We start from the raw sequence: 26342 nt of genomic DNA, 5'->3' as shown, positions 1-26342 counted from the left end.
CATACCAGGGCGAAGGCTGGTCTTGGCTGCAGCACAAAGACCCCAAGAGCACAGCCACCAGGCTGAGCTACAGTCAGCTCAAGAGCCAAACTAGCCTGCTACCTGTTCTTAGAAATTAAGTTCAATTAGAATACAATGTAAATAAAGTTTTATTGGAACACAGTGCAAATATAGTTTTGTTGGAACACAGCCACCCTCACTCGTGTTCTGTCCACGGCTGCTTACAAAGACCTGATGGCCCACAAAGTCTAAAATATTTCCTAGCTGTCCCTTCACAGAAAAAGTCTGCAGACCCCTAATTTGGATGATGGTCCTCAAGACTGAAGAGGGAAAAAACTGGAGTCTTCTTTAATTCTCAAGGAAAAACAAAACAGTGCTGCACTTTTATTTTAACCTCACATTTCTCTTGTAAGGCAAATGGAACAAAAGTTGACCCCATTTTACAAAGGGGGAAAACTGAACTATATTGACATTAAGGCATTAATCATCAGAGCCAAGATGTATGCCACTTAGGACAAACAGAATGAGCACTGGCCAGGCATCGGCACACATGAATTCGGCTGCCACACCAACACCTTCCATGCTCACCAATCAATGAGCCCTGGGTCTCTTGGCCACTGCTCCTGAACACAGTGACAGTGCATCATCGGAACACAAAACCCAGTGCTCACGCCCAGCTAGCTGGTCACAACCCTCCTTGCTGACGGTCTCCCCAATCTCATTCTTGCCACAATGCTGGGGAAGAAGCCCTTCCCTTGTTTGCCAGCACAAATATTCTGGGAGCTTGAATCCCAGCCTTGAGTTCTTTTGGCAGGTTCCAACTGTTTGGACCCTTCCTGTGGTGTGAATTCACAAAGAACTGGATTCTCTGGGGCCATCTCAGGCAGGAAAAGGCTCCACCTCGAATGGCTGTGGTTGGGAAGGGGCAGATAGGTATGAGAGACACGACTTTGCCTCCAGCCACCAAATGCTTAAGGAGGGCTTTCCTGCAGGAGATTCTCCGTGCAGGTCCATGTGTATCCATACAACGGGGCACTCTTTTCAAGAACACAGCTCAATATCCAGAACACATGGGCAGAGCCCACCGGGCACTAGGTCCCACTACCCTGAGGTAAATGCTGGAGACACGTGAACAAGCAGTATTCTGCCCTTCCCTAAAGAGCTCCAGGCTGGCCAGTGAGACCAGGGTGCAACACTTTAACAGAGGCAGAGGTACCAGTGCACTGGGGAGGAGGAAGCAGTGACCACAGAACAGTCACATTTAGGCAGGACTTGCAGAATGAACAGGTGTCTCCCGGCAGAGAAAAGGAAGGGGATTCTGGACCGCGAGGATGGCATTTATGCAGCCCAAAGGCAGGTTTGGGTGTGGTTCTAGAGGACTTTATGCACCAGATGGTGGGGATGGGACCACCAGGCCAAGGAGAAGGATACTAACATCTGGGGGCTTGATCAAGGAAATGACAATGCGATCTGTATCTCGGGAATCACACATCTATTCTGTTCCTTTCCAATGATGTTTCTATGCCCTCTCTCAAGTTGGAAACCTATTAGATCCCCATCTGTGAGTGGTTCCTTCCATCCTACCTGCTGCCCTAAGTCACATCCCAGTCCTGCACAGCCAGCTCTATTAAAAAAAAATTAGCAAAAGGGTCTTGCTATGTTGTCCAGGCTGGCCTCTACTAACTCCTGGGCTCAAGCAATCCTCCCACCTCAGCCTCCCAAGTGGGTGGGACTGCAGGCATGGGCCACCATGCCCATCTCTCAGCCTTTTTTAATGCTGGCACAGAAGCTGGGAATCCTGTGCCCCAGGGGAGAGTCCAGACAGCACCCCTGTCTCTCCCCGACCTCTACTGGTACAGGAAAGACAAACCTGGGGAGGAAGAGATGGGCCCGGAATCCAGACCCACTCCAGTCCTCTGGAACATGGGGTGAATGTGGTCTTGCCAAACTGATCCTCTGCCCCCAGAAAAGATTTCCTTTTGCTCTGAAAATGGATAGTGCTGCAAAGACACATTCCACTCCTGCTCGCCGGCCTCCGCCACTGCTCAGGCTCCACTGTTCATCACGACAACAGAGCGAAGGTGAGGTGCATATTAAAAAGGCACTGCCTCATCCACCCAGAGAATTCCTGCTCTACTTTAAGCTCTCCAGACACATGGGTGCACACAGCCTTCCTGCCCTGCCCTTTCACCCCAGACAGTTCCAAAAAGCAATGATTCGTCATATCCAACTAGGAAGGGGGGCTGCAGGGCCTTAGAAACCACAAATCCAGAATGCCCCTAATTTAACCCCAGTTGCCCACTGAGCAGAAGAGGGCTAAGGATGAAACAGCAAAGTCTGCCAAGTTTTTTCCCTTTTAGTCCTGCAGCCCCCTGGACGACTGGGTGGTTTTTCATGCCTCTTTTTCCCTCAGAAGCTTGGGGAATGGCCCAAGACCTCTTCCTCCTTCCTCTGTTAAGATGAAGCAACAGGATGGAGCAGGGAAAGAACCAGGACTCTGGGAGACACAGGTTTGGGAGGTCAGGCCCACGGTCACACGGGCAGGTGCAACAATACCTGGCAAACTTGGCGGAAAATGAGAAGCAGCTCTGTAGTGCTGCTGGAAAAGCCCCAGATTCATGGGGCTTGGAGCCTGGCGTATAGTTCCCTCTCAAACTTATTTATCTCCCTTGTAAAATGCGGCCACCCTACCTGTCTCACAAAGAACTATCTAACTGAGATATCACGAGTCAAGGACTTAGTTCAGCCCTTACCAAGGGTAGCTGTTATTACACCAAGCTGTGGCTCAGAATCTGCCCCGCCTCATGGAATCCGTCAGGAACCGCCTTTCTTTGGCTCAGCCCTCCTTATTACCCCACACAGGGAGCTTATTAGCCGAGGGAGCTACCCCTCTTGCCTACAACACGTAAGCTGTCCTAATCTGAGCTGCTCTTGGGGTTGGAAGCATGCCCCTCAACAAAAGAAACCCCACCTGATACTGGGTACTCTTCAGCAAACTCCACCAGAGTCATCTGGCCCTAGAAGTAGTCCCCCATTTCTTTTGTCCCCAAAGCCTTTGATGGCCCAGAAGACAGGAGCCAGGTCTCTTCTGCTCACCACTGGACTCACATCCACGCTCTCTAACACTGCTGCATTTACAGGTGGAGACACTGTGGTCCAGGAAGGTAAAGCTACTTCCCAAAACAGACTGAAGTTTCTAAGCTCTTGGACCTTTTCTACAACTCCAGAGTAAGTTCCTCGGGATTGGCTACTACAATTAACCTAGTGAAGAGGAACTTAACTAGATTAACACATGTTGGGCACAACTTTTTTTGACCTTGAGACAAGGAAAGGCCAAGACTTTGTCGAAGACTTCTTGAATAAAAGGGACCTGAGAGGGAAGAAGTTTCAAGAAGGGGAGAGGAGAAGGCTGCAGCCCGTAGAACTCCCCAGTAGACTGATGGAGGGGCAGAGGCCAGGTCTGAGAGCCAGCAGCTCTGGTGCTTGTCCTGTGGAACAATAGCTGGTCCAACAGTGGGGCGAGGGTAGAAGGGCTAGACCACAAAGAGCTCTGACTTCATTCTTCTAATGAAGGGGCACCACTGATAGGAAAAGCACCTGACAGAGGAGAATGAGCCACATGCTCACCTTTGGTTAGCCTAGCCTAGGTCTGCCCTGTGGACTATGACCGCGTGGGGGTCAGAGGCTGCCCTGCCTCCCAACCCTGGGAGCCCAGTGGGGCTGGGCAGAAAGCCGTGGCTTATGAATGTGTGCTGAAGGAAGGAATGACCAGATGCCAGCCTCTGGGAAGGAGCACTTGTTGGATTTCCCATCTGCCATTCATTCTGACCACACACCTTACGCTGGTATAAGACATAGCTGATGAACCAGGGAGGGCTGCTTCTGTTTTATAGGTGGGGAACGCAAACTCAAATGATACTCAGGTGAAATTCACCAGTGAGAGAACGCAGGCGCACAGGTGAGACCCAGCTCCCCAGGTCAGAGCTCATCTCCATCAAACTCATGGTACCAAGCCTGGGAGGAAAAGAATCAGAGGCTCCCAGACACACAACACCTGCCTCCCAGCCTCGACCTCCCTGGGCAGCTCCTGTGCAGTGGAGCAGGGCACTAGGAGTCAAGGTGGCAGGGGCTAAGGGAGGTAAATCAGGTGGACAAGATGAAGGGAAGTAACGTGTTTAAGGGTCAAAAAGGGCCTGGTGCTTAGGCATGCCAAATATGTTGGTCAAACTGGAGGGGGAGGGTTAAACACTTAGCTAGTGGATCTCAAAAATACCCAGAACCTCTTCCACACATCAGTGTCACTAAGGCTGTGTCATGCCCCTAAGACTCCCTTCTGGAAAGAGAAGAAACCCTGAGGCAGCTCTTGCTCTTGGGTAAACTGAAAGACCTGGGCCTCTAGAAAAGAACATTCCCAGACATGCCTACAACAACTCTAAGGTCTCGAGAGTCAACCCAGCACAGACACCAGGTGAGGCTTCACACACATCATCTCACAGCATTCTCGCAGTGGACCTAAGAGGGCAGGGCTATCACTGCCCCCAATTACCAGATGAAGCAACTGAGGTTCGGAGAGGTGAACTGACTTTCTCAAGGGAACCCATGTACCCACCCAGACTGCATGACACCAGAGGCCGCCAGGAAGGACGGACCACCTTCACAGAAGGTGAAGGAGGGATGGGACCCAGCACCAGCCTGTCCAAGACAGAAGGGACAGATGAGCTGACTGGCATGCTGGGAGCTCCAGGCTCAGCTGCTGGTCAACACGGATCCTGAAGCCCAGTCATCTTTCCACAGCAGTAATAAACCACTACTAATGTCAACATAGATTTCTGAGTTTCTTTTGAGACAGGGTCTCGCTCTGTTGCCCAGATTGGAGTGCAGTGGTGTGACCGAGGCTCGCTGCAGTATCAATCTCCAGGGCTCAAGCCATCCTCCCACTTCAGCCTCCAGAGTAGCTGGGACTACAAGTCTATGCAACCAAGCCTCACTAAGTTTTTAATTTTTCTTTTGTAGAGACAGGGTCTACGTTGCCCAGGCTGGTTTCAAACTGGCCAAAAGCGATCCTCCTGCCTCGGCCTCTTAAAGTGCTGGGATTTGCAGGTGGGAGCCACTACGTGTGGCCTGAATACAGTTTTATATGTATAGTCAATCCTCACCAGAGCTCCAAAAAGGACACAGTATGATTTGCTGCATGATTGTTCCTACAGCACAGCTGAGGAAACAGTGCCTGAAGAGGTTGGGTCACTGCCAGGATCACACTGCCAGCCAAGTGCAGGGCCATCATGCTCCAAAGACCTTGTTCATAGCCATTCTGTGTCCTTCCTGACGCCGAGCTGGGTGCCCTCCCATCCCTATGTGTGTGCCCCTCTACCCCACCACGTCCCCAGTCTCTTTGGTCTTGAGCAAGAAACAAGAGATGGGGCTTTTCTTTTTTCTTTTCTTTTTTTTTTTTTGAGACAGAGTCTTGCTCTGTCATCTAGGCTGGAGTACAGTGGTGTGATCTCGGCTCACTGCAACCTCTGCCTCCTGGGTTCAAGCGATTCTCCTGCCTCAGCCTCCCGAGTAGCTGGGATTACAGTCGCGTGCCACTATGCCTGGCTAATTTTTCTATTTTCATTACAGACGAGGTTTCACCATGTTAGGCTGGTCTCGAACTCCCGGCATCAGGTGATCCGCCCACATCGGCCTCCCAAAGGGCTGGGATTACAGGCATGAGCCACCATGCCTGGCCTGAGATGGGGCTTCGCTGAGAGAAACGTTTAGAGGATCACAGGCAGGCCTGGCCCAGGAGCTTCATGGATTCTAAGGCCGTCTTTCGGAGAGGGAATGTTTCAGGGAGAGGCTGCCTGGGAGTTAACTTAGGCAGAAACAGGACATGAACCTGACCCCATACTGTGGGTCCCTGCACTCAGAACAGTGCCTCACACTGAGCAAGATGCTGGAACGGCCTCTGACCCCCAGGGCAGTGCCTGCGCCCAGAGCCCAGCCCAGACTCCCTTGAAGGGCTGGTTCCTCCCACAGTGGCAGGAGCTTACTCAGGGGGTCTATCCTGATCCATGTCATGCCGAGGCGTGTTATTACAGGATTCTGCTGGAATTATCTTCCTCAAACCTCTTCTGCTACAAGGACTAAGGAATTTGACCTTTTTTTTACTGAGAAAAACCTCAGTACAATTTGCTGAGAAGGTAGGTGGGGACACGAGCAAAAAGAGAGTCCACCCCTCAGTCAGCTATGAAGAGACAAAACAAAAGTACTCTCCAGCCCCGTAGGAGTCTCCACTCCCATTCCCCTATGAGGGGCAGAAGGACCTCGTGGGGGCAGGGGAAGCAGCCACGGCACCGTGCTGGGAGAGCTGCCAACCTGCGGCAGAGCAGCTTCCAGGCACAGGGAAAAATCACTCCATTCTAAGAAAATGCAAAGTAAAAACTCAGGTCCAAAGGAAAAACGATAAACCAGCCCAAGCTCTTAATAAGCATGAGGTGAAGGCAGCTACTGACACCCATCCTTCCAGTATCAGATCCACAGAAGCCAGAGTCGGGAGTCAGTTTACAGCCCCACTGAGGGTTCGGCCAGGAGCCGCAGCAAGAACAGAGCCCAGGCCTCCCAAATCCAAGAGGTCAGAGACTCCTTCCCCATTCCCTGCCTCAAAAGGTTAAAGAGGGGAGTGAGAGTCCCATCCCAGGCTTGGGAGGCCAGGAGGAGGTGGTGTGTAGCCCAGCGGGGCTCTGTGGCACGGGGCTGGCTCTGCGTTAGGGGGCAGTCGAGGCCCAAGCAGCCGCTGGGTGCTTTGTTACCGAGCAAATCTCCCAGGCGCTGCCTGCTGATGCATAGCTAACTGGGCGGCAGACATTGATTTATGTTCAACTTTCCATTTCATCAGTGAGAGTTACGGCGCTACATGTGGAGTTCACGTTTTTCACAGGGGGAGGGAGAGGCGGCTCGAGTGTGCAGACACAAACATGTCCACATGCGTGCACACAGGCATGCGTGCACACAGGCACGCACACAAGTCAGGGCCACAACTTTTTTTCCTATTTAAGAGGGAGGGCGACCGGGCTGAGCCAGCCGCCGCTGAGGCAGCCTGGCACGTCAGGAGTAACCTTTTGTCCACTGTTGCTAGGAGCCCCAGTGCCGGTCATCTGCCGCTGGGCAGACGTTAGGCACCAGGCTGGCTGCCGGGCAGGGAGGGGAGCACAGCCTGCCCTTTGCAGGGGAGGTGTTGGCAAGCAAAAAAAGGCTTTCTTCCCTCTCCTCTGCCCCAGGCCTCTTTTCACTGGCCAGGAGATTGTGGAGGGCAGGACCAGCCTAGACCCATGTGCTTCAGAGTGGCCAGCACCCCCTCACTGGACAGAGGAGCAAGCTAAGGCCAAGAGAGGGAAGGCTGGCTCCCTGAAGACACACAGGGATTTGGCAACAGGGCTGGACTCCAACCAGAGTGTCCCACTCCCAGGACAGGGGGCTTCAGACTTAAGAGCCTGCAATGGGCTTCATCACAGTAACCAGAGGAGGGGCTGCTGCTCCCAGAGCCAAGCCAGTTTGGAACAGGTGGGGCCGGGGGGTGGGGAAGAGCAGTGGTTCCCCACCTCCAACTGTGGCCTGGAGCCCAGCAGTTGGGGCGCCCCGCCTCCTCTCTAATCCTTCTCAGCAGGGGTGACCCTGCCTTCTGTCAGTCTGGAGGCGGACAGCATACCGGAGGAGCAGCGGGGGTGTGTGTGTGTGTGTGTGTGTGTGTGTGTGTGTGCTTCTGTCCCCTGGAGGAGCGAACACATCCACCCCTGACACAGATGTAGGAGGCCACATCTATAAGACAGACTCCCCCACCTGCAGGGAAGCAGACAGGGCCAGGGGAGGCCCAGAATGGGGAGGGGGTTTTATTCCCCCACAGACAGGCAGTTATCAAGAAGCTGTGGATCCCACAGCCCCATCCAGGTCTGTCTTCCTGAGAAACTGGCCAATTTGAGCCTCAGTTTCTCATCTATATGGTGGGAATGCTATGGTTCTCAGGACTATCTCATAGAGTCAAATGAAATCACAGCAGGGGACAGCTTTTCTAACTTGGACAGTGCTTCCACCAGCAACTATTAACATAAGAGGGTGTCAGACAGTTCTACTCTCAGGCCTGAGAGCACTATCTGGGATGGGTGGGGAGGGCTAGGCTGGGCCCAGGTAAGGGGTCTGCTGAGAGAGCAAGCACCAGCCTCGGCCTCTCACTGCTACACCTGCCTCCTGCCCTTGACCTATGCGGGCAGCAAGCTGGGCCTCCTTTAGGTTCCAACATCCACTAGAGGCCACCAGCCACAGGCAAGGAAGCTGCCTTCAGTCTCACCCAGCCACCACTCCTGCTCGGGTCACAGCCACCTCCAGAGGGGACTGCAGCTGGACTCCACACTGGCCAGCCGGCCAAGGGCCCAGCCCCTCCAGGCCATGGAGCCTCTTCCTGGGATTGCGTTGCTCCCCTTGTTAGGAACCTTCCATGGCTCTCCCCGACTTTAAGTCCTTCCTGTGTCTATTCCTGGCTCCATCTCCACACACCAGCCTGCCATCCAGGCCCCTGCCCCAAACTTGCCCCATCACATCACATCTTGGCACAGGCTCCCTCTCGCCTGGCACACTCCCCCACCCCTATTCACTGCCAACTGCCTCCTCCTCCTCAGTCCAAATGTCAGCCCCTCGGAGAGGCTTCCCCAGACAAGCCATACTGGCTGTGCCCTGCGCCTGGCCCCGACAGTATTCTTCCTGTCAACTTCTCCAGCGTGGCACACGGTCACTGCCTGCCCCCCTCCACCAGACTACGAGCCTCTTGAGGGCAGGGTCTGTGGCTACCTCTTGGGTGGCTGACAGGTCCCTGCCCTTACACACCATGTCTGACCGAGGGGCTAAGAGACGACCAAGCAAGCCTGTCCAGGTCTCACATGATCTGGGCTTAGCTCCTTCCCTTGCCCTGCCTTCACTTCACCATCTGTCAGATGGGTAGGGACCCCGGCACCCTGCAACCAAGCTTCCACTGGTAACGGGCTTTGGAAACCAAAAGCAAACAAGGTGGTTTAATTCTTCCCAAGTCTCCACTTGTCACAAAACTTGTCCTCGTCAGCACAGAGAGGCCTTTCCTGCCGCAGCAACTTTCTGGCAGGAAGAATGTCCACTCCCTCTGCTGGCTCCTGCTTCCCGCTGGAGAGCAGGGCAGGAAATGGACAGCATTTGGCTCAGCTTTTGGGAACTGCCCCAGTTGCTGCCAGGGGTATGTTCTCATTTACTGGGCTCTGACCCTCCCTGTGAACACATCACCCACCCCACAGCTCACAGTGCCCAAGGCTCTCTACTGGCATCCTGCCACTGCTTAGTTACCACCACTGTCAAGCAGCTCACCACTTCATCATTAATTTGGCAGATAACAGAAATGTCTTCCATGCAATGATTCAAATTGGCTTCCCTTTTCTCTTCTCTGAAGGACTTGGGATCTGGGGCTGAGGGCTCACAGGGGAATGTCTGAGTACATGAGGTTCTCTAGACAGCCATCAGAGCCCTCAGGAGGCTGCCCGTCTCCCAGAGAAACCCCAGCTACTTCTGCAGGAGATGAGGAAAGATTTTGGGTCATGCATATTTCTCTCCCCTCTTACTGTCTGGGTCATATCTCTGGCTCTTGGGCTACACACAGTATTTGCTCTTCCTTGTCCTCTCCCCAAAACTAATAAGAAGGGTTCTCTAGGAACCTCAACATCTTTCTAAGGCTGGTGGGCCTGGCTGGCAGGAATGAGGACTCAACAGAAAGGGATGTGTCAAATACTCCCTACTATCCTTCACCAAGGTGGCAAGTATCTAGATGTTCAAAGCATGATGAGCTAAGCTTTTGGCAACAGGAGCTGGGACCCCTCCTCCAGGACTTTTCCGGAGAAGGCAGTCTTTAACCCTGTGACCTCTGCTGGGTCCCTGTCACACAGCATCCATCATCAAGATGGTCAGCTACTTCCTGGTTGGGCGTGGTGGCTCAGGCCTGTAATCCCAGCCTGAGGAGGCTGAGGTCGGCGGATCACTTGAGGTCAGGAGTTTGAGACCGGCCTGGCCAACATGGTGAAACCCCATCTCTACTAAAAATACAAAAATCAGCCGGGCGTGGTGGCGAGCACCTGTAATCCCAGCTACTCAGGAGGCTGAGGCAGGAGAATCGCTTGAATCCAGGAGGCGGAGGTTGCAGTGAGCCAAGATCGCCACTGCACTCCAGCCTGGGTGACACAGTGAGACTCTGTCTCCATAAAAAAAAGGTGGTCAGCTACTTCCTGAGCACCGGCCACAGTGCCCAAGTCCCTGTCTCCACGAAGTCACTGGAACAACTGCACAGTAACTGTTCTGGAACACAGATCTGGCCAAGACATTATTCAGCCCAGAGTGCTGCCCTGGTGTCCCACTGCCCACTGGATCAAGCCCACACTCAACAAGGTCCTTCAACAACTGCCCGGCAACCTCTCCAGCCTCATCTCCCGCTGAGTGCCTGTCAACCACCTCATTCCAGACACCATCTCGGCCAGGGCTGCACTGCCTCCAGGAATGCCCTCCTGATTTCTCAGCTTGGCAGGCAGGCAGGCCTGTCCTCTGTCCTGCCACAGGGCATGGATTACCTGTCAGTCTCTCTGCTAGGCTGGCTGCTCCTGTGGGCAGACTAGGGTTGATACAGTTCGAGCCTGGAACCAAGCCCCATGCCTTGCATATCAGAGATGGCCAATGACTGTCATAACCACAGTCCTTTCTCCTTCTGTGATTTCATTTCCCCATCTATAAATGAGAAGCTTGGACTAGATCATGGATGGCAAATAGGACGTGTACCACCACTGACACATTCACGTTCATGGTAGACATTGCCAGTCACTATCTGTTGACAAACAGCTTCAGAATCATTCTCCCGGTGTTCTGAGCAGCCACCACACATCAAGCAGAGCTGGCATTTGAATGGAAACTTATTTGCTACTTCTTTAGATAAGAGTTATGGTTTATCTATCTCCTTTTGGTCTCTCCCTCCTTTTCTCTAATTCTCTACTCTCCCTTCTTCCACCGTCCAATCAGATGTGTATCTACATTTGGACTTTGGAGTGTTTGTGGAAGAGCACCCCATGAGGAACCAGGAAATCTGGGTTTAGACTCTGATTACAGCCCCCGGTTAACTTCGGGCAAGTCATTCACCTTTCTGAGTCTCACTTTTCCAATCTGCATGCCTTCTCTGCAGAAACACTGATGAAAATGAAAGTAAGTTGCATGTTTAAAAACACTATGTAACTGAAAACAATTATTGGAATTTAAAAACAAAACAAGAAGAAAAACAGCCTGTACCCAATGCTCAGTTCTCCATGACCCCTGCCCTCTTATGAGTCCCGTTTTGGACTTAGAAATCCTTACTGGACAGTGCCCTCCTTAGGACCACCTTAGGGCCAAGGAACTTAGAAATTCTTACTGGACAGTGCCCCCCTTAAGGACCAAGGAACGAGGGGACCCACCCAGATCAGTGAGACTGGCCAAAGCTAAGCTGGGTTTGCCAGATGTGCAGCCCAACCAAGCTAAGCTGCGTGGATAAAAAAAAAAAACGCCACTGTTTGATTATGTAAAATCCATCTGGATCCAAAGCAGAAAATCAAAGTTGGAAGGGCCCTCAGAGACCACCTGGTCCAGCCTGCTCCATCTACTGGTGAGAAAACTAGAGTCGAGAGATGGGGAGCAACTTGCCCAAGGTCACTCAGCAAGTATGCGGCCAAGTCCTCTTTGCCCTTCCCTGCTGCAAAACACCAGAACACCACTCCCGAACTCCCAAGCCAGCTTCCTGTTAGGCCCTCCCTGATCAGAATGTTGGATCTGGTGCTTTGGGGCTGCCTGGGCTCCCGTTCTGTAATGTGAGCAATACAAATAAACTCAGTTCAAACATTTACTGCGTCCTTAATATATGCCAGGTGCTGGGGATGCCAATATTAGGGCAGTCTTTTTTTTTTTTTTTTAATTAAAGGAACTCAGAAGTAGAATGCCATTGCTAAATTCTACCAACACCCCAAGAACCCCATACTATTCCCCAACAGTGAGGTGTGGTCAGGTCAATTTCCAAGGCACCTCCCTGCCAGACCTTAACCTGCTACCAGAGACATCTCATGCCACGGGACCGGAGAGGTACTGCCTGCCTTGGAAACCTGGACGTGGAAGAAGAGAAAGCTGATGGCAGACCCTCATGTGTGGATGGCCAAAACTTCTGACCCCAGGAGCTGAAGCCGGGCAGTCAGAGGCCTGCAGAAGCAAGGCCCCGTGTTGCTTACTGAGGGACCAGGATGGAGGTGGGCGGCTGCTCCCTCCCACCCAACCTGGAGGCCTGGGTCTTCTACATTTAAGACCAGCTAGGGGTGAAGTCCTGACCTGAAAACTGGGCTGGCTACCCTAGGCCAGGGTCTGGCCATAGCTGACTCAGCCATCCCAAGCCGACTCCCTGGTGCAAAGCTGTCCTGAGGCAGAGTTTCCTACCCAGGCCTTGGAAGGCAGGGGAAGGAGTGCAATTGTTGGTAGCAGATAAAATCCTTGATACCATCTCTATTTCCCCTTCTAATATCAGAGTGGCCGCCTGCAATACCAGTGAGGCGCAGGGCCGGCAATCAATAGCTAATACTCCTGTTGTAAGCAGGCCTACTCCGGAAATGGGCAGCCAGTACCTCCTTCCAGAGAGATACCCTTTCCCCTTGGCAGTGACCCCAGCCTGAGCGGTTCAGCATCATGGCTGGGAAGGACCAGGCCAGGTACCTGGCCTAGCCCATCCCCCTGCAAGTGACTGATGGGGAAGTGATGCCGGGAAGTGAGAGAAAGGAGTCACCAACGTCACCCAGGAAGCAGAGAGGCCAAGCCATTGCTCTCTGCTGTCTGCTGAATGACCCCGTCAGCTCTTGATGGCATGCTGTGCCTGGGAAACAGAGGTGACCTCAAGTCAAGAAGGTCCAAAAGTTACCTCTGTTTGATGGTGGCTAGTAATGGCTAAATAAGGACAGGAATCAGTCTTGGCTTTCTGACCACACAACCCAAACGTCACAGGGGAGGGCCCAAGAAGTATGTCTGGAATTAGGCCTTAGCCATGGATGATTATACCAAAGCAGGAAGTTGGGAGCTGCCCACATATCAGGCAGACCTGAGCCTTGTCCTAGAGTCAGGCCAAAATAGAAGTCAATGGCCTATTTTTAAAACATACAACTGGGTATTGTCTACCTCTTTCTACTACAGTGGTCTAATCTGCACCGGACACCCAGATGCCAGCAAGCAGCCTCAATCAGGATGCACACAGATGAAGCACAGTACCTGGGTGGGTCTACCAGACAGGGAAGCCACACCTGCACTGCATCAAGAGCATCCATGGCATGTGAGGCTAGAAAGAATTCCCAACTGGACAGAATGCCAGTGGGAAAAGGCCCACTGATGGGTGTGGGGCGCCATCTGCAGTGGCCAAGAAGATGCCTGCCTTGGTGAGTATGAGCCTCTCACACACTGGCCCCTTGGATTTCCTCCCTAGGAGAAGGACAGCAGCCCCACTGGCTCCTGCCTTTCTTGGGCCCATGGGTTTCCAGCATTTTAAGGTCTAACTCTCAACCCATCTTCAGTATGTCGCAGCCTTGCCCCAAGCTGAGACCCTGGCAATGCCTGGTCCAGTCCCAACCTGGAGCTCACACACCTATTTCCGGGGCTACGCTCATCTCCACCCCTTGGACAAGGCCCCAGTTTTGGCAGTGTTCTGGGAATGCATACAGATCCACATGTGGCCATCCAATGCTCCTGATGGCCATCCTGCGTCCCTCTCTCTCCTCCTACCACCATCACGTGACCTGCCACTTCTGTTTTTGGGGAACACCTGAATTTCACTGCCGTCCTTCTTAGCTGGTGAGCAGCATGTCCCAGCCCTCTTCTCTCGGGAGTTAACACCAACCCAAATACAAAACCTTGCCAAGTAGAATCATCTTCCAGGTCATCTCTCTCCCAGAGGGAAACCCCTTTAACGTTCCTAAGAGATGTCTGTCAGTCTTTGCTCAGACGCATCTAGGGCCAGAGAGCCCCCCGCCTTGATGTGGGGTGAGCTCGGGTGCTAAATTCTGGCCTACACCAAGCAAAAGTGTCTTTGGACTTTGCCTCACTGGTCCTAGTTGTGAATTCTAGGGCTGCACAGAAGAAATTTCTGCCTCCCTTTCCATGTAACAGCTCTTTCCATGTTCTTATCTGGGAGTGCCAATCTTTCAAAAGGTGTGGGGAACTCAGGCGGATTCTCAAACTCAGCTGCCGACAGGCTTGAAAGAATGAGAGATGTTATGATCGTGAGTGTCATCATAAAAGTTCCTTACAGCCCTGCACGCTATACCTCTCTAACATGGCATTTCCCAGTCTCAAGTTGGCTTAAATCACATGAACCGCCAGGGAGAAGGTAGAGATGGAGGAGGTGGTGCAGAGAGGGTGGCAGCCGCGCCCAACCTGGCAAAACAGAAAGCCCAATTTCACACACCCCAGAAAAAGCCGAACAAGGTGTCTCTTGGAGAAGGCCAGGCTCTCGACCCACGTGGGATCTGTTCCTGCCTGTGGCGGGCAGAGCACGGGCACAGATGCTTGTGGGATGCTGTCTGTGATCACACTCGGAAAAAATCAAGTGGTTAACCAGAGGGAAAGGATTCTGAGACCTGCCAGGATGGTGGGTTTTTGTGTTTTTTTTAGATTACGCCTAAGGTTTGTAGTTTGGACAGGCAAAGTAAACGATGACAACAGCAGCAGCAACAAAACAGAAACAAAGAACGATTTACTGATATTTTTTAAAGCCTTTTGTTAAAAGAAAGCTCCACAGTGGCCTGGAAGCAGCCCCCACCGCCTCCCTGGCCAGGGGCAGACTGTGTCGCGCCTACGAAGCTGGCATGAAGAAAGCAAACTCCAGCAGAAGTGCAGGCAATGCAGGAGGTGTCTGCTTTCCCATCTTTTTCTCCCTCTCAGCTTTTAGAAGGACTGGTGAAAGGGATGGGAAGGGAAGGATTTGAACCAGCATAAAGCAACTGTATTTAGACCATGGCAAACTGAGCTACTTACTTCTCTCCCACCCTCCCATCTGCCCAGGGCCTTGGCCTGGAATATAAGGTGGAGCATGAGACCCACGGGCCCCGCACGTACCTGAAAGAAACCTGGCGGGATGGGGCCTCCCGGCATCCCATCGTTGGGGGGAATGTTGCCAAGCACGGGGCTTGGGGCAGCTGCTGCACTCTGTGGAGACAACAAGGCAGAGGGTTAGTGGCCAAACCCCCAACCAGAGACACAGAGTTCTGACCCCTGGCCTTGGCTCTCCCCATCTGCCCGCATTCCCTGTGGACCTTCCTCACAGGCCACTTTCTACTTAAATCCCTCCTAGCATCCCAGGGAAGTGTCATGTTCCCACTGACAGGAAGCAAATAGGGCTTATACACTCAGACCTGGACTCAATTCCCAGGTGCGGCCCCCACTGAGAAAGCAACCAATTCCGAGGCTCTTTTTCCTCATCTCTAAAATGGGAGGGCCGGGCGTGGTGGCTCACACCTAAAATCCCAGCACTTTGGGAGGTTGAGGCAGGAGAATCGCTTCAGCCCAGGAGTTCGAGACCAGCCTGGGCAACATCAGGAGACCCCGTCTCTACAAAAAATAAAAAATTAGCTGGGCACAGTGGCATACGCCTTTAGTCCCAGTTACTCGGGAGGTTGAGGTAGGAGGATTGCTTGAGCCCAAAAGGTTCAGCCCTATCTCTAATAATGACAATAATAATAATAATAATAAATGGGGGAGCAATGTCCACCATTCAGAGAGGCTGCAAGGACAGCTTGAGACAAAGTGCCAAAGGTACTTCCTGCGGTGCAGGGCAGGGGTGCATGGCCAACGTGCAGTGGCTGCTCCTGGCATTATATGGCCCCGGGCCGTGTCTGCCCACCTACTCTTAAGAAGCTCTTGGCAGGCGAGTGATTTATAAATTTCTGTGCCCTCTGCAAATGGCTGGCATGTCATATAAAGCAAAAGATCAACAAATATCCATGACTCAATGAAAAAGTGAACAGACCAACCGGGAAACACTACTGGAGAGGGTGACGGAGGGCAGAGCGTGTTCTTGGCCCCGCAGGGTCCTAGGTGCCTCATGAGAGAGAAGGGCCTCATGAGGTGGGGGGACCGTCATTCCTTTTCTCTTTAAACGCCGCTATTCTGGCATTTGCCTGGTATATCTGCCACAACAAATGCCTCCCAGGGGTGAGCAGACATTGCTCTCCCCAGTCTGGCCTCCTTCCAAAGGATCTGTGTACAACCTATTCAAGGTGGTTGGCGCATCTGTGTCTGGCCCCGTGCTCACACAGGCGGGGGTGAGGCTGAGGCATCTGGGCCCCAGCTCTGAGGAAGTCGCAGGTCTGACAGTCCTACCTGGAACTGGGCCCTGCTCCTTCCCACTGATTCTAGGCCTCCAGGGGCTCCTCCTACAGGAAGCCTACCTTCAAACTTGGTGGTCCCCAAACCCCACCATGACTGAGAAAGTGAAACTTGGTCATCTATCATCGCCCAGGGTTTTGACTAATTCTCTGGAAGAGGAATGAGCCCCTTGGGGTAGGAAACAGAACGCCTCTTTTCCTCTTAGAAACACAGCCTCCCATCACCACCTTCAAGAAGCCACTCTCTTTCCTTTCATCAGTGGTAAAATAGGAACCAGACGCCAGGTGTGGTGGCTCACGCCTGTAATTCCAGCACTTTGGCAGGCCAAGGTGGGCAGATCACCTGAGGTCAGGAGTTTGAGACCAGTCTGGTCAAAATGGCGAAGCCCCATTTCTACTAAAAATACAAAAATCAGCTGGACGTGGTGGTGGGCGCCTGCAATCCCAGCTACTTGGGAGGCTGAGGCAGGAGAATTCGCTTGAACTCAGGAGGCGGAGGTTACAGTGAGTCAAGACTGTGCCACTGCACTCCAAGCTGGATGACAAGAGCAAAACTCCCCATCTCAAAAAGAAAAAAAAAAGGAACCAGAACCTCTAACTTCCAACTCTGACGGAAGGAAATGAGGTAATGTGCAAATCCCACTAATACATTGCATGCAACAAAATGAACAAGCAGACCTGGGAACAAAATGCACCTGGTTTTCAGCACTGTCACCTCTACTAGTAAGTGGGATGACTGTGGGCAAGCCACTTGAACTTTCTGAATTTGCTTCCTGTAAAAAATACGATAGCTGTTGTCCCACCTCCTCACCAGGATTGTGGGGGATAAAATAACAGAATGGGCTGTGTTTCGTAAGCTGAGACAGCTCTGTGAATCTAGAAACAAAGAAGTACAAGGCATACAGTGGGTGTTGAGCAGACCTAGGTGAAGAGAATGGGCAAGCTGCATGTTACTTTTCGAAATGATTCTGCTTACAGAAAAACAGCCCTCTCTGCAAAAGCCATCCTGCCAACCATCCTATAATGTGTTTGTAAGTTTCAAGCATCTCCAGAAATTAGGATTGCAGATCTCCCCATTACCGAGGTCTGAGGTCACAGGCCCCTGCCTTGCCCCTGTCTCACCCCTGCCTGGCACTATCTGAGATGGGGTCTTGTGGGGGAATCGCCAGCTTATCCATTAGCATTACTGTTGGCTGCATTATTGTTTCTCTGTGGTCAGTGGTTCTGTGAAAATGGCAACTTTTTGTGATTAATAGCCAACAATCACTCCTCAGCAGCAAGAGCAAAACACTTGTTTTAAAAATGGGGGGAGGTAAACACCCATCTACATTTTCTTCAGGTTCTTTCAGAGACTGGTGTTACCTTTAACAATTTCATTCTTCTTATGTACCATTATTTAACCAGTTTATTTTGTTTGTTTTTAGAGACGGGGTCTTACTATGTTGCCCAGGCTGATTTCACGTGATCCTCCCACCTCACCTTCCCAAAGTGCTGAAATTACAGGCATGAGCCACCACACCCAGCCTATTAACCAGTGAAATAACAGGCATTAAATCTCAGTGTCTGCTAATCTGGCAGTTAGTATCCCTTTGGTATTTGGTATTCAGAGTTACCTCTTAGGTCATTACCTTTTGAAATGGTTTGCATTGGCCACTTGTAGATCTAATTTTATGGCAAATCATTCATGTCCTTTGCTATTTGGGTATTTGACTTATTACATATTGAGAATCTAGAATAAGGGTAAGTTATAATTTAAAAAAAAACCTAAAAATTATTATTATTATAATTAGAGACCTGGTCCCCAGGCTGGAGTGCAGTGGCCCGATCACGGCTTACTATGGCCCCAAACTCCTAGACTCAAGGGATCCTCCTGCCTCAGCCTCTCAGGTAGCTGGGAATACGTGTGCACACCACCATACCTAGCAAATTTTTAAAATTTTTTGTAGAGATGGGGGTCTCACTATGTTGCCCAGGCTGGTCTTGAACTCCTGCCCTCAAGCAATCCTGCCACCTCAGCCCCCAAAAGTGCTGGCATTACAAGTGCGAACCATCGTGTCTGGCCTACAAAAAAATTTTAAATGGAAACTTGAACCTGCGAGTGAGGCTCCTTCGCTCTAAGATATCATTTTCCTATGAGATCAGGAGTGAGTCAATGGTTATAGGAACTGGAGGTAGTGGGTAGTCCATGGTTCTTTGAATGCAATGGCCAGGGTCACCATGGTTCTAGTAAATGCACGGTGTAATTCTCTGAAATGTGGGGTGGGAGATGGTTTTGCTGTTCTCCAATGAAGAAGGACAAAAAACCAAGACCATGTTAGCAGTGACTAAGGGGCAGGAAGCTGAGGAGACGCCTTTATCATTTAAAGCTTCTCCAGTAGCAAAATTAAGTCATCCTGCAGTGCTTAAATTTGTGCCTTGAATTTTGATAGTTATTGCTGTTCCCCTTTGATTATGAAGCAAACATGTGCTCATAACAAAAAAGGGACAGAAAAGTACGAAGAAGAAAACAAAAAGCAGCAACCAGTGGTATAGGTCAACGAAAGAGTTAAGAGGTTGGGAAAGGCTCAGAAATAACTTGCTCACAAAATCTAAACCAAGGTACCCTCCCCCCAACCATATTTATGAACATCACACTGAATCCCTGTACCAACGCTCCTGCAGCTCAACAGCCGCAGGGCCTGTTTCTCCTGTCTCTGAGACCCAGCACAACGTGAGGCATACAGCAGGTGTATTGGCAGGATCTAGAATAAGGGCAAGTTATAACTGGGGGGAAAAAAAAAAAGCTTAGAAATTATTATTATTATAATTAGAGACCTGGTCCCACAGGCTGGAGTGCCGTGGCCCAATCATGATTACTACGTGTATTATTCAAAGACCTGCTCAAAGCTGACCGTCTGGAGCCAGGCCTTTCCAGACTGCAGGAATCGGCCTCTCCTGATGGTTTCCAACTTTGAGCTGGAGCTCCATTAAGGCACTCAGCAAAGCGTCTCATGAGTTTTCTCTAATAACACAAAACCAAAACCCCTGAAAACCCTCGTCATTCACCGAGGCTTACAGCATGCCAGGGCTGTGGTGGGTGCACGGGCTAAAAGTCCCCGTGGAAGAAGAGAGAAAAGAACATTGGACTCAGAAGCTAGAGATCTCCTAGCTGGGAGCCCATGGACAGGGCCCTTTCTCATTCTGGGACTCAGTTTCCCCATGTATCCAATGATGGGGTTAAAGGAGATGACCATTAAGGCTCTTTTTCCAAGCTGCTCTCCCCAGCTAAGTCTACACACCTAGGGGAGCTAGGACTGGAAACAGCAGCTCTTACATGAACAGGACAGCAATCCTCTTTCCAGGGGACCTGGGTTTTTACTCTTCTCTGTTCATTATAGGCCATTTTGTGATCAAAGATTAAAAACTACCCAGAGACCTGTTACCTGAGTCACAGATAACAGTGACTGACATTTGGGTTCCAATCGCCCAGGCCTTCCTCACCGAGGCTTATCCACTTTTTGGACTCGAGGAAGCCAACTCAAACCACCCATGCAGTTTGGTAACTCGCACTTTAAAATAAACAGCAGCAGCAGCAGCAACAACAACAAATAAAGCTAATTTAAAATTCTTCTCTAAACAGAAAACAGGCCTTAAACAGGGTGATGCGGCCCATTCCGGCCACCTGCCGCCTCTAAACCTATAGTCAACTTGAAAATCCTGAGGTGCTTTCCCAGAGCACTGCCTGAAGTTCGCCATTCCCAGTCAGGGAGACTTGCGAAGAGGACTGATCCCACAGCTCCCTTTCTAAACAGTAGGGTTTCTTGATGATCCCAGGACCGGTACATAGCCACGGGGCTCAGGGACTGCCCCTGCCTCCGCCCCATCCACGCTCCAACGGGACAGACACATGCCACTGCAACCAGAGATCCCCCGCAATCCCACTCCAAAAGGACACCTGAAAACCTCAGCACCAGCCCCGCAATCCCACTCCGTAACGATACACGAAAACCTCAGCACCAGCCCACAATCCCACTCCGTAACGATACACGAAAACCTCAGCACCAGCCCCGCAATCCCACTCCGTAACGATACACGAAAACCTCAGCACCAGCCCCGCAATCCCACTCCGTAACGATACACGAAAACCTCAGCACCAGCCCCGCAATCCCACGCCATAAGGATACACGAAAACCTCAGCACCAGCCCCGAATCCCACTCCGTAACGATACACGAAAACCTCAGCACCAGCCCCGAATCCCACTCCGTAACGATACACGAAAACCTCAGCACCAGCCCCGAATCCCACTCCGTGACGATACACGAAAACCTCAGCACCAGCCCCGCAATCCCACTCCGTAACGATACACGAAAACCTCAGCACCAGCCCGCAATCCCACTCCGTAACGATACACGAAAACCTCAGCACCAGCCCGCAATCCCACTCTGTAACGATACACGAAAACCTCAGCACCAGCCCCGCAATCCCACTTCGTAAGGTCACAAGAAAACCTCAGCACCAGCCCCGCAATCCCACTCCGTGACGATACACGAAAACCTCAGCACCAGCCCGCAATCCCACTCCGTAACGATACACGAAAACCTCAGCACCAGCCCGCAATCCCACTCTGTAACGATACACGAAAACCTCAGCACCAGCCCCGCAATCCCACTTCGTAAGGTCACAAGAAAACCTCAGCACCAGCCCCGCAATCCCACTCCGTAACGATACATGAAAACCTCAGCACCAGTCTCACCCTAGGAGATGGATATTCCCCCTCTACCCTCCAGGGCAGAGAAGCAGGGTTCAAACCTGGGGCCTACCTACGGCCTCAGAAAGGTGCTTCCAAGAGAAAGTGCCTTGGAAACCAGGCTAAGGAATAGAACTTTCTGCTCTGGGCAATGGTGGGGGACTTCTACTGTCCCGCCTCACCCTGAGCCAGGCACACTCATGCTCGCTCAACAAATCCCAATACCACCAGAATACCCCAAACTACAGGAGCAAGTGGACCTGACAAGTCCCCACACTCCCAGTGGCCTCTCATCCCACCCAGAGAAGTATCTCATAGTAGGCAACAGTGTTCATGCTTTTCCTTCAAGAAGCAATGGTCCAGGGGCATTCCCTGCAAGATACTATCTTCTGGCCTCATTTCAAGAACCCCAGCTATCCTCACTCACAAACTAGCCTGGGATCTCCCCTCCAACCCTCTCTTTAAAATTAGTTCTAGGCACATGAAGCTCCTGGAAAACTGAATAAAAACAAATGCTCAGAGGGAAATGTGGGACTCCTGCCAGGTCGGCCAACCCCTCCTGACTGATTTACAAGGCTGCAAAATGGTACTTTGTTCTGCAAATCCCCTCCCCCTCCTTGCCCCACCCTAATACTCAGGCCTTGGCGTGCAGCAGCTTGGGGGCCACATGCAGAACTGCATGTGCAGACGACTTCCTAGACTGAAACTCAACACAGGCTGTGTGGCCCAGGGCCCAAAACACCAGGGGGTAGGAGGCGTGTGCTGGGGGTGGAGCCATGTGCTCAAAGCTGGGAAATGGAGGTCACTTAGGGGAGCTTGGGGCACTCCTGTGATGACTACATGCAGAGAGCAAGTGAGACAGGAAGCCTCCAAGTGACGCCTGTCTGGTGGCCTGGGGAGGGAGGGAGGGAGGGAGGCTGGCACTGGTTTCAGCAAGACAGGGGCTTCTGTGCAAACTATAGAGTAACCTGGGTCCCTCTGGGGCCAGGTTTCCCAGAGGGAATTTCAGCAGCATCAACAAACTAACGACACAAATCAGGAATGGAAGTGACTGGGGGAATGTCATCATCCAGATGGAAAGGCCAAGATGGACAGAATTGGGGTTCCAAGAAGGGAAGGGGACAGGAAGAGGATTCCTGGTTTCATATGCAGACCACAGAACAGAATCAGTTTTGGAGAACAGGGGCTCTAATTGTGCAGCTTGGAGAAAACAGAGCTGTTGCTACGTGAAGAGGCAGAACCAGCTGATGTTAAAAATAGGTTTGGATGACACACAGGCGTGACACAGGATCCCTGCCTTCAAATAGTCAGGGGGCCACGGTGTGGAAGGAGGGATGGACGTGCCTCCTGGCACCAATGGATGGCCCTGGGTCCAACAGCAGATACCCCGAGCTACAAAAAGCCTCTTGGCTGCCTCAGGAGGGGGCGGGCTGTGATAATTTGGGGTCACTCCCAGTTGAGACATGGCACAAACCATATTAAAAAGGGATTGCCATAGGACCCACCACCGCCTGGGCCTGGGGATTATTAAGACAGAAGAGCCCTGGACTGAGGGTCCCAGGATCAGGATTCCAGCTGTGGTTGCAAACCACCTACTGTGTGATCTGATCAGGCCTTTCTGTCCCTGGCCTCCACACAAGGCAGCTGGGGTCCACTGCTCCAGTGACACTGTGGATGTCAAACGAGCTCTTCAGCAAGCAACCTGAAAAGGGCCACATATAGACAACAAAAGCCTCAACCTGCCATTAGACCCAGATGAGGGTGGTCCTGATACCTGAGCTTCTTTTACTAAGTCCCAACTCACATCTGCCACCTGGGTACAACCCTGGAATGCAAGAAGGGCTGGCGAAGCAACTGCCTTTTCATTTTGATCCTATAAATCAGCAGGGGTGGGAGGGTAGTATTTATTCCCCAACATCACTGGGAAGATGTCATTTGTTTTCCTGGTAAGGAAACTGAGGCACAGAGAGGTGCACTATTTCAAGGTCAGGCAGCTAAGTGGCTCTAACGTTAGTCCCTCTGTGCCTCCACCTTGCATCTTGGGTTCAAAAAACAAAACCACAGTCCACTTTGGGAGGCTGAGGCAGGCAGATCATGAGGTCAGGAGATCGAGACCATCCTGGTTAACATGTGAAACCCCGTCTCTACTAAAAATACAAAAAAAAAAAAAAAAAAAAAAAATTAGCTGGGTGTGGTGGTGGGCGCCTGTAGTCCCAGCTACTCAGGAGGCTGAGGCAGGAGAATGGCATGAATCCAGGAGGCGGAGCTTGCAGTGAGCCAAGATCCAGCCATTGCACTCCAGCCTGGGCGACAGAGCAAGACTCCATCTCAAAAAAAAAAAAAAAAACACACCACAGTCATGTACTTCCCACCCCTGTAGTTCCCAGGAAAAGTTCTGTGTGCTTTGACTCTTACGAAATAGCCGGCACTTCATTAAACACAAGAGAAGCACAATCCATTCCTGTGTTTGAGACTGTCTATATGTTTTGTGCTTCCCCAAGTAGCCGGACCTAGCTCTGCTCTTTCTGACAAATACTTCAGTGAGTTGGGGTGTGTGTGTGTGTGTGTGTGTGTGTGTGTGTGTGTGTGTGTGTGTGTATGCATGCACATGTGTATCAAGGAATGCAAGATCCCATTGAAGAGTCTGTTGAATCTAACTGGCCAATTACCCTGGGAGGAGGAGAAAGAGGTGGGGGCTGGGGGGAGCTGTAAAAAGGTTACAAGTGCTTTTTACACACCAGATGCATCAGCAAACACTCGCTTCTGGGGCCACCCAGACTGCGCTGTGCTCACCAGAGCAGATGACAGGGCGCGGGTCTGCCCCGCAGGTCAGGAGGATGCAAGGAGTTGCGGTGACAGAGAACTGAGGGACAGGGAAGGTGCTCTGGGCAGGCACTGTGAGCAGGGATTAAGGGGATCAGGGAGGCTTTGTGGAAGAGATGGTACTTGAGCTGGGGCCTTAAAGAACGGCAGGACTCGAGGATGCAGGAGGTGATACAGGGGTGAGAGATTATGCTGTCATTTTAACCCTCCCTGGGCACAAGGCCTCCTGACAGCCTCTCCTTAAAGAGCAAATCCCTCCAGGACACCACCTGCCCCCTGCACCATCTCCAGGATAGGGGGTGGGCGTGGGGCTCGTTCACTTTCCCTCCCCCAGGATGGGGGGGCTCCCCCACAGGAGAGGGGCCTGCCACCTAGTCAGAGAAGGCTCACTGTCCCTAGGCGATCCCTGGTGACCCAGCTCATGGTATGGCTCATCCAGTCTCTCTCCCTCCATCCTCCCAACAATCCGCAGTCACTACCAGAACACAGAGGCTCTGAGGAGTAAAGGGACTTGTCCAAGGTCACATGGCCGGAAATGGGCAGAACCAGAAGTTAAGCCCAGATCTGCTAACACCACAGCCCCAGCTCTTGGCCATACCTCAGCTTCTCTGATCCAAGTTTCAGAATCGACACTTAAAAGTGGTCACCTGCAAACAGGTCAGGGCCCAGTTCTTCCATTCACCAGGGGTTGAGTCCTCAGACACCTCACTTTACCTTCTGTGCCCCTCATCATTTGCTAAGGAAAGGAGCCCCCTACCCTCTGTGGGGGGCATGGGGAACTTAAATATGACTCTTAGGTAAGGTGCCCAGCCAGGCTCAGCCAAGGTGAGGGTTCAGCAACCAGCAGCCCAGAGCCAGAGACAGCTCCAGGCAAAGGACCACATGCTGACATCCTAAGACTCCCTGACCACAGGAGGCTGGGGATGGGGAGACGAAAAGGGGCTGAAAGCTGTGGAAAGACTAGGCCTTCTGATGGACAGAAAAGCCGCTCTTCTGAGAAGGGGCCTCTCTCTTCTTAGTGGCCACCTTAGGAAAATACTATTTCTTTTTTTAAAAATGAAAGAAAGGTACCACAGTAAGAACATTTCCCCCAAAAAAGGAGGAAGTGAATTCCCTGGGCTGAGAAGTCTGAGGCCACCATACTGCCGGGCCCTGCCCATTCATCCCAGGAAGCACCCGGCTTCTTCTGGGGACTGGATCAAAGGTCACTGTTTGGTAAGAGGTGAAGTCCCATGTATTTAATAATTAGTACCTGGTGAGAGAGTGGATCCCAGCCAGCACACCCTCCTCCACAGGCAGATACCTCCCAGCTGGGCCACATGGCACAGGGCGCAGGTCCCAGGCTTGTGCATGCAAGACAAGGAAGATTAAGGGCTAGAGGTCCCCCCTAGATGAACACTGCGGAGTGGATCAACAGCTCAGTATTTGTACAACGTTGATCTTCTTCTTAAAGAGAAATGAGCTTCAGGCCCTGGTTTACACCATTAGCAAAACACACACACACACACACGCACACACATTTCCCACTGTCTTAAAGGAGCTACTTACAACCACAAACATGTCATAGTAGGCCAGTGACAGCTCCTTAACAAGAACACTGGCAGTTGCTTCTGCAAAGTGGAAAATTCCCTGGCGTGGACCGGCGCACACGCTCAGTTCCAATGACAACTTAATCCTGCCAGGACCGAGGTGTGCAGAGAACAGAAAACCACCCGCTTCTAGAAACTTTATTTTTTTTTTTAAGTTTAAAATACATCATTAAAGGCAGGGCCCTCAGAACATCGTTCAAGGATGGGAGCCCACACTCTCCTCAGTAAGCATCAAATTTAGTGGGGACCAAGTCACTTTCCCTCACCTCCTCCTCTGCTGTGACAGGACACAGTCTGACAAGTTCACCCAGGTCCCCCAGTGCCAGGGAAGGGGCACATAATTCAAACCCAACACCTCCTCTTCCATATAAATGAACAGCCGGGAGTCCTTGAGCTCCTCGGGCCAGAAGGGAAGGCAGTGAGCAGTGGACCACCGTGGTCCGCACAGCCGTCCCAGCGCACAGTTGCCACGCAGGCTCGGTGCTGAGCAGATGCCATCTAAGCCTTTAAAGCACGCGCTAATTGCGCTAATTTAGCTAACAGTCTCTGTTTCGTCCCCCACCCTGAGTCAACCAGCGTCCTTTGGTACTGCTGGAGAGATGCAAGCTGTTGGCTTTAGTGTTATTTTGTCAGCCATTAAACGATTCATCGGAGTCATTAATTGATTTATTACTGCTGCCTGCTCAGAGAGTTTAGCAAATAAAGAATGATGTAGGTCACAAAGCAAAGGAAATTGGACCCAACAACACTACGAGGCGCTGGGCACTTAGACTATCTGCTGCTGTCCATTC

General features: G+C 51.7%; 1 protein-coding gene across 12 annotated transcripts in view; it reads right to left on the bottom strand.

Annotated features, from left to right (window-relative positions):
* SSBP3 (single stranded DNA binding protein 3) overlaps positions 1 to 26342 on the bottom strand; it is a 180818-nt gene that overhangs the window by 39239 nt on the left and 115237 nt on the right. For all 12 annotated transcript variants that reach the window (XM_073007266.1, XM_007978651.3, XM_007978653.3 and 9 more), the window contains one exon: positions 15145 to 15234. In XM_073007266.1, the coding sequence (XP_072863367.1) occupies positions 15145 to 15234 (90 nt within the window). The remainder of the gene's footprint in view (positions 1 to 15144; positions 15235 to 26342) is intronic.

The sequence above is a fragment of the Chlorocebus sabaeus genome, chromosome 20, assembly GCF_047675955.1.
Source record: "Chlorocebus sabaeus isolate Y175 chromosome 20, mChlSab1.0.hap1, whole genome shotgun sequence".
NCBI classification, from domain to species: domain Eukaryota; kingdom Metazoa; phylum Chordata; class Mammalia; order Primates; family Cercopithecidae; genus Chlorocebus; species Chlorocebus sabaeus.
Note: the sequence above shows the minus strand (reverse complement) of the source record. Positions and strands in the feature narration are given on the sequence as shown.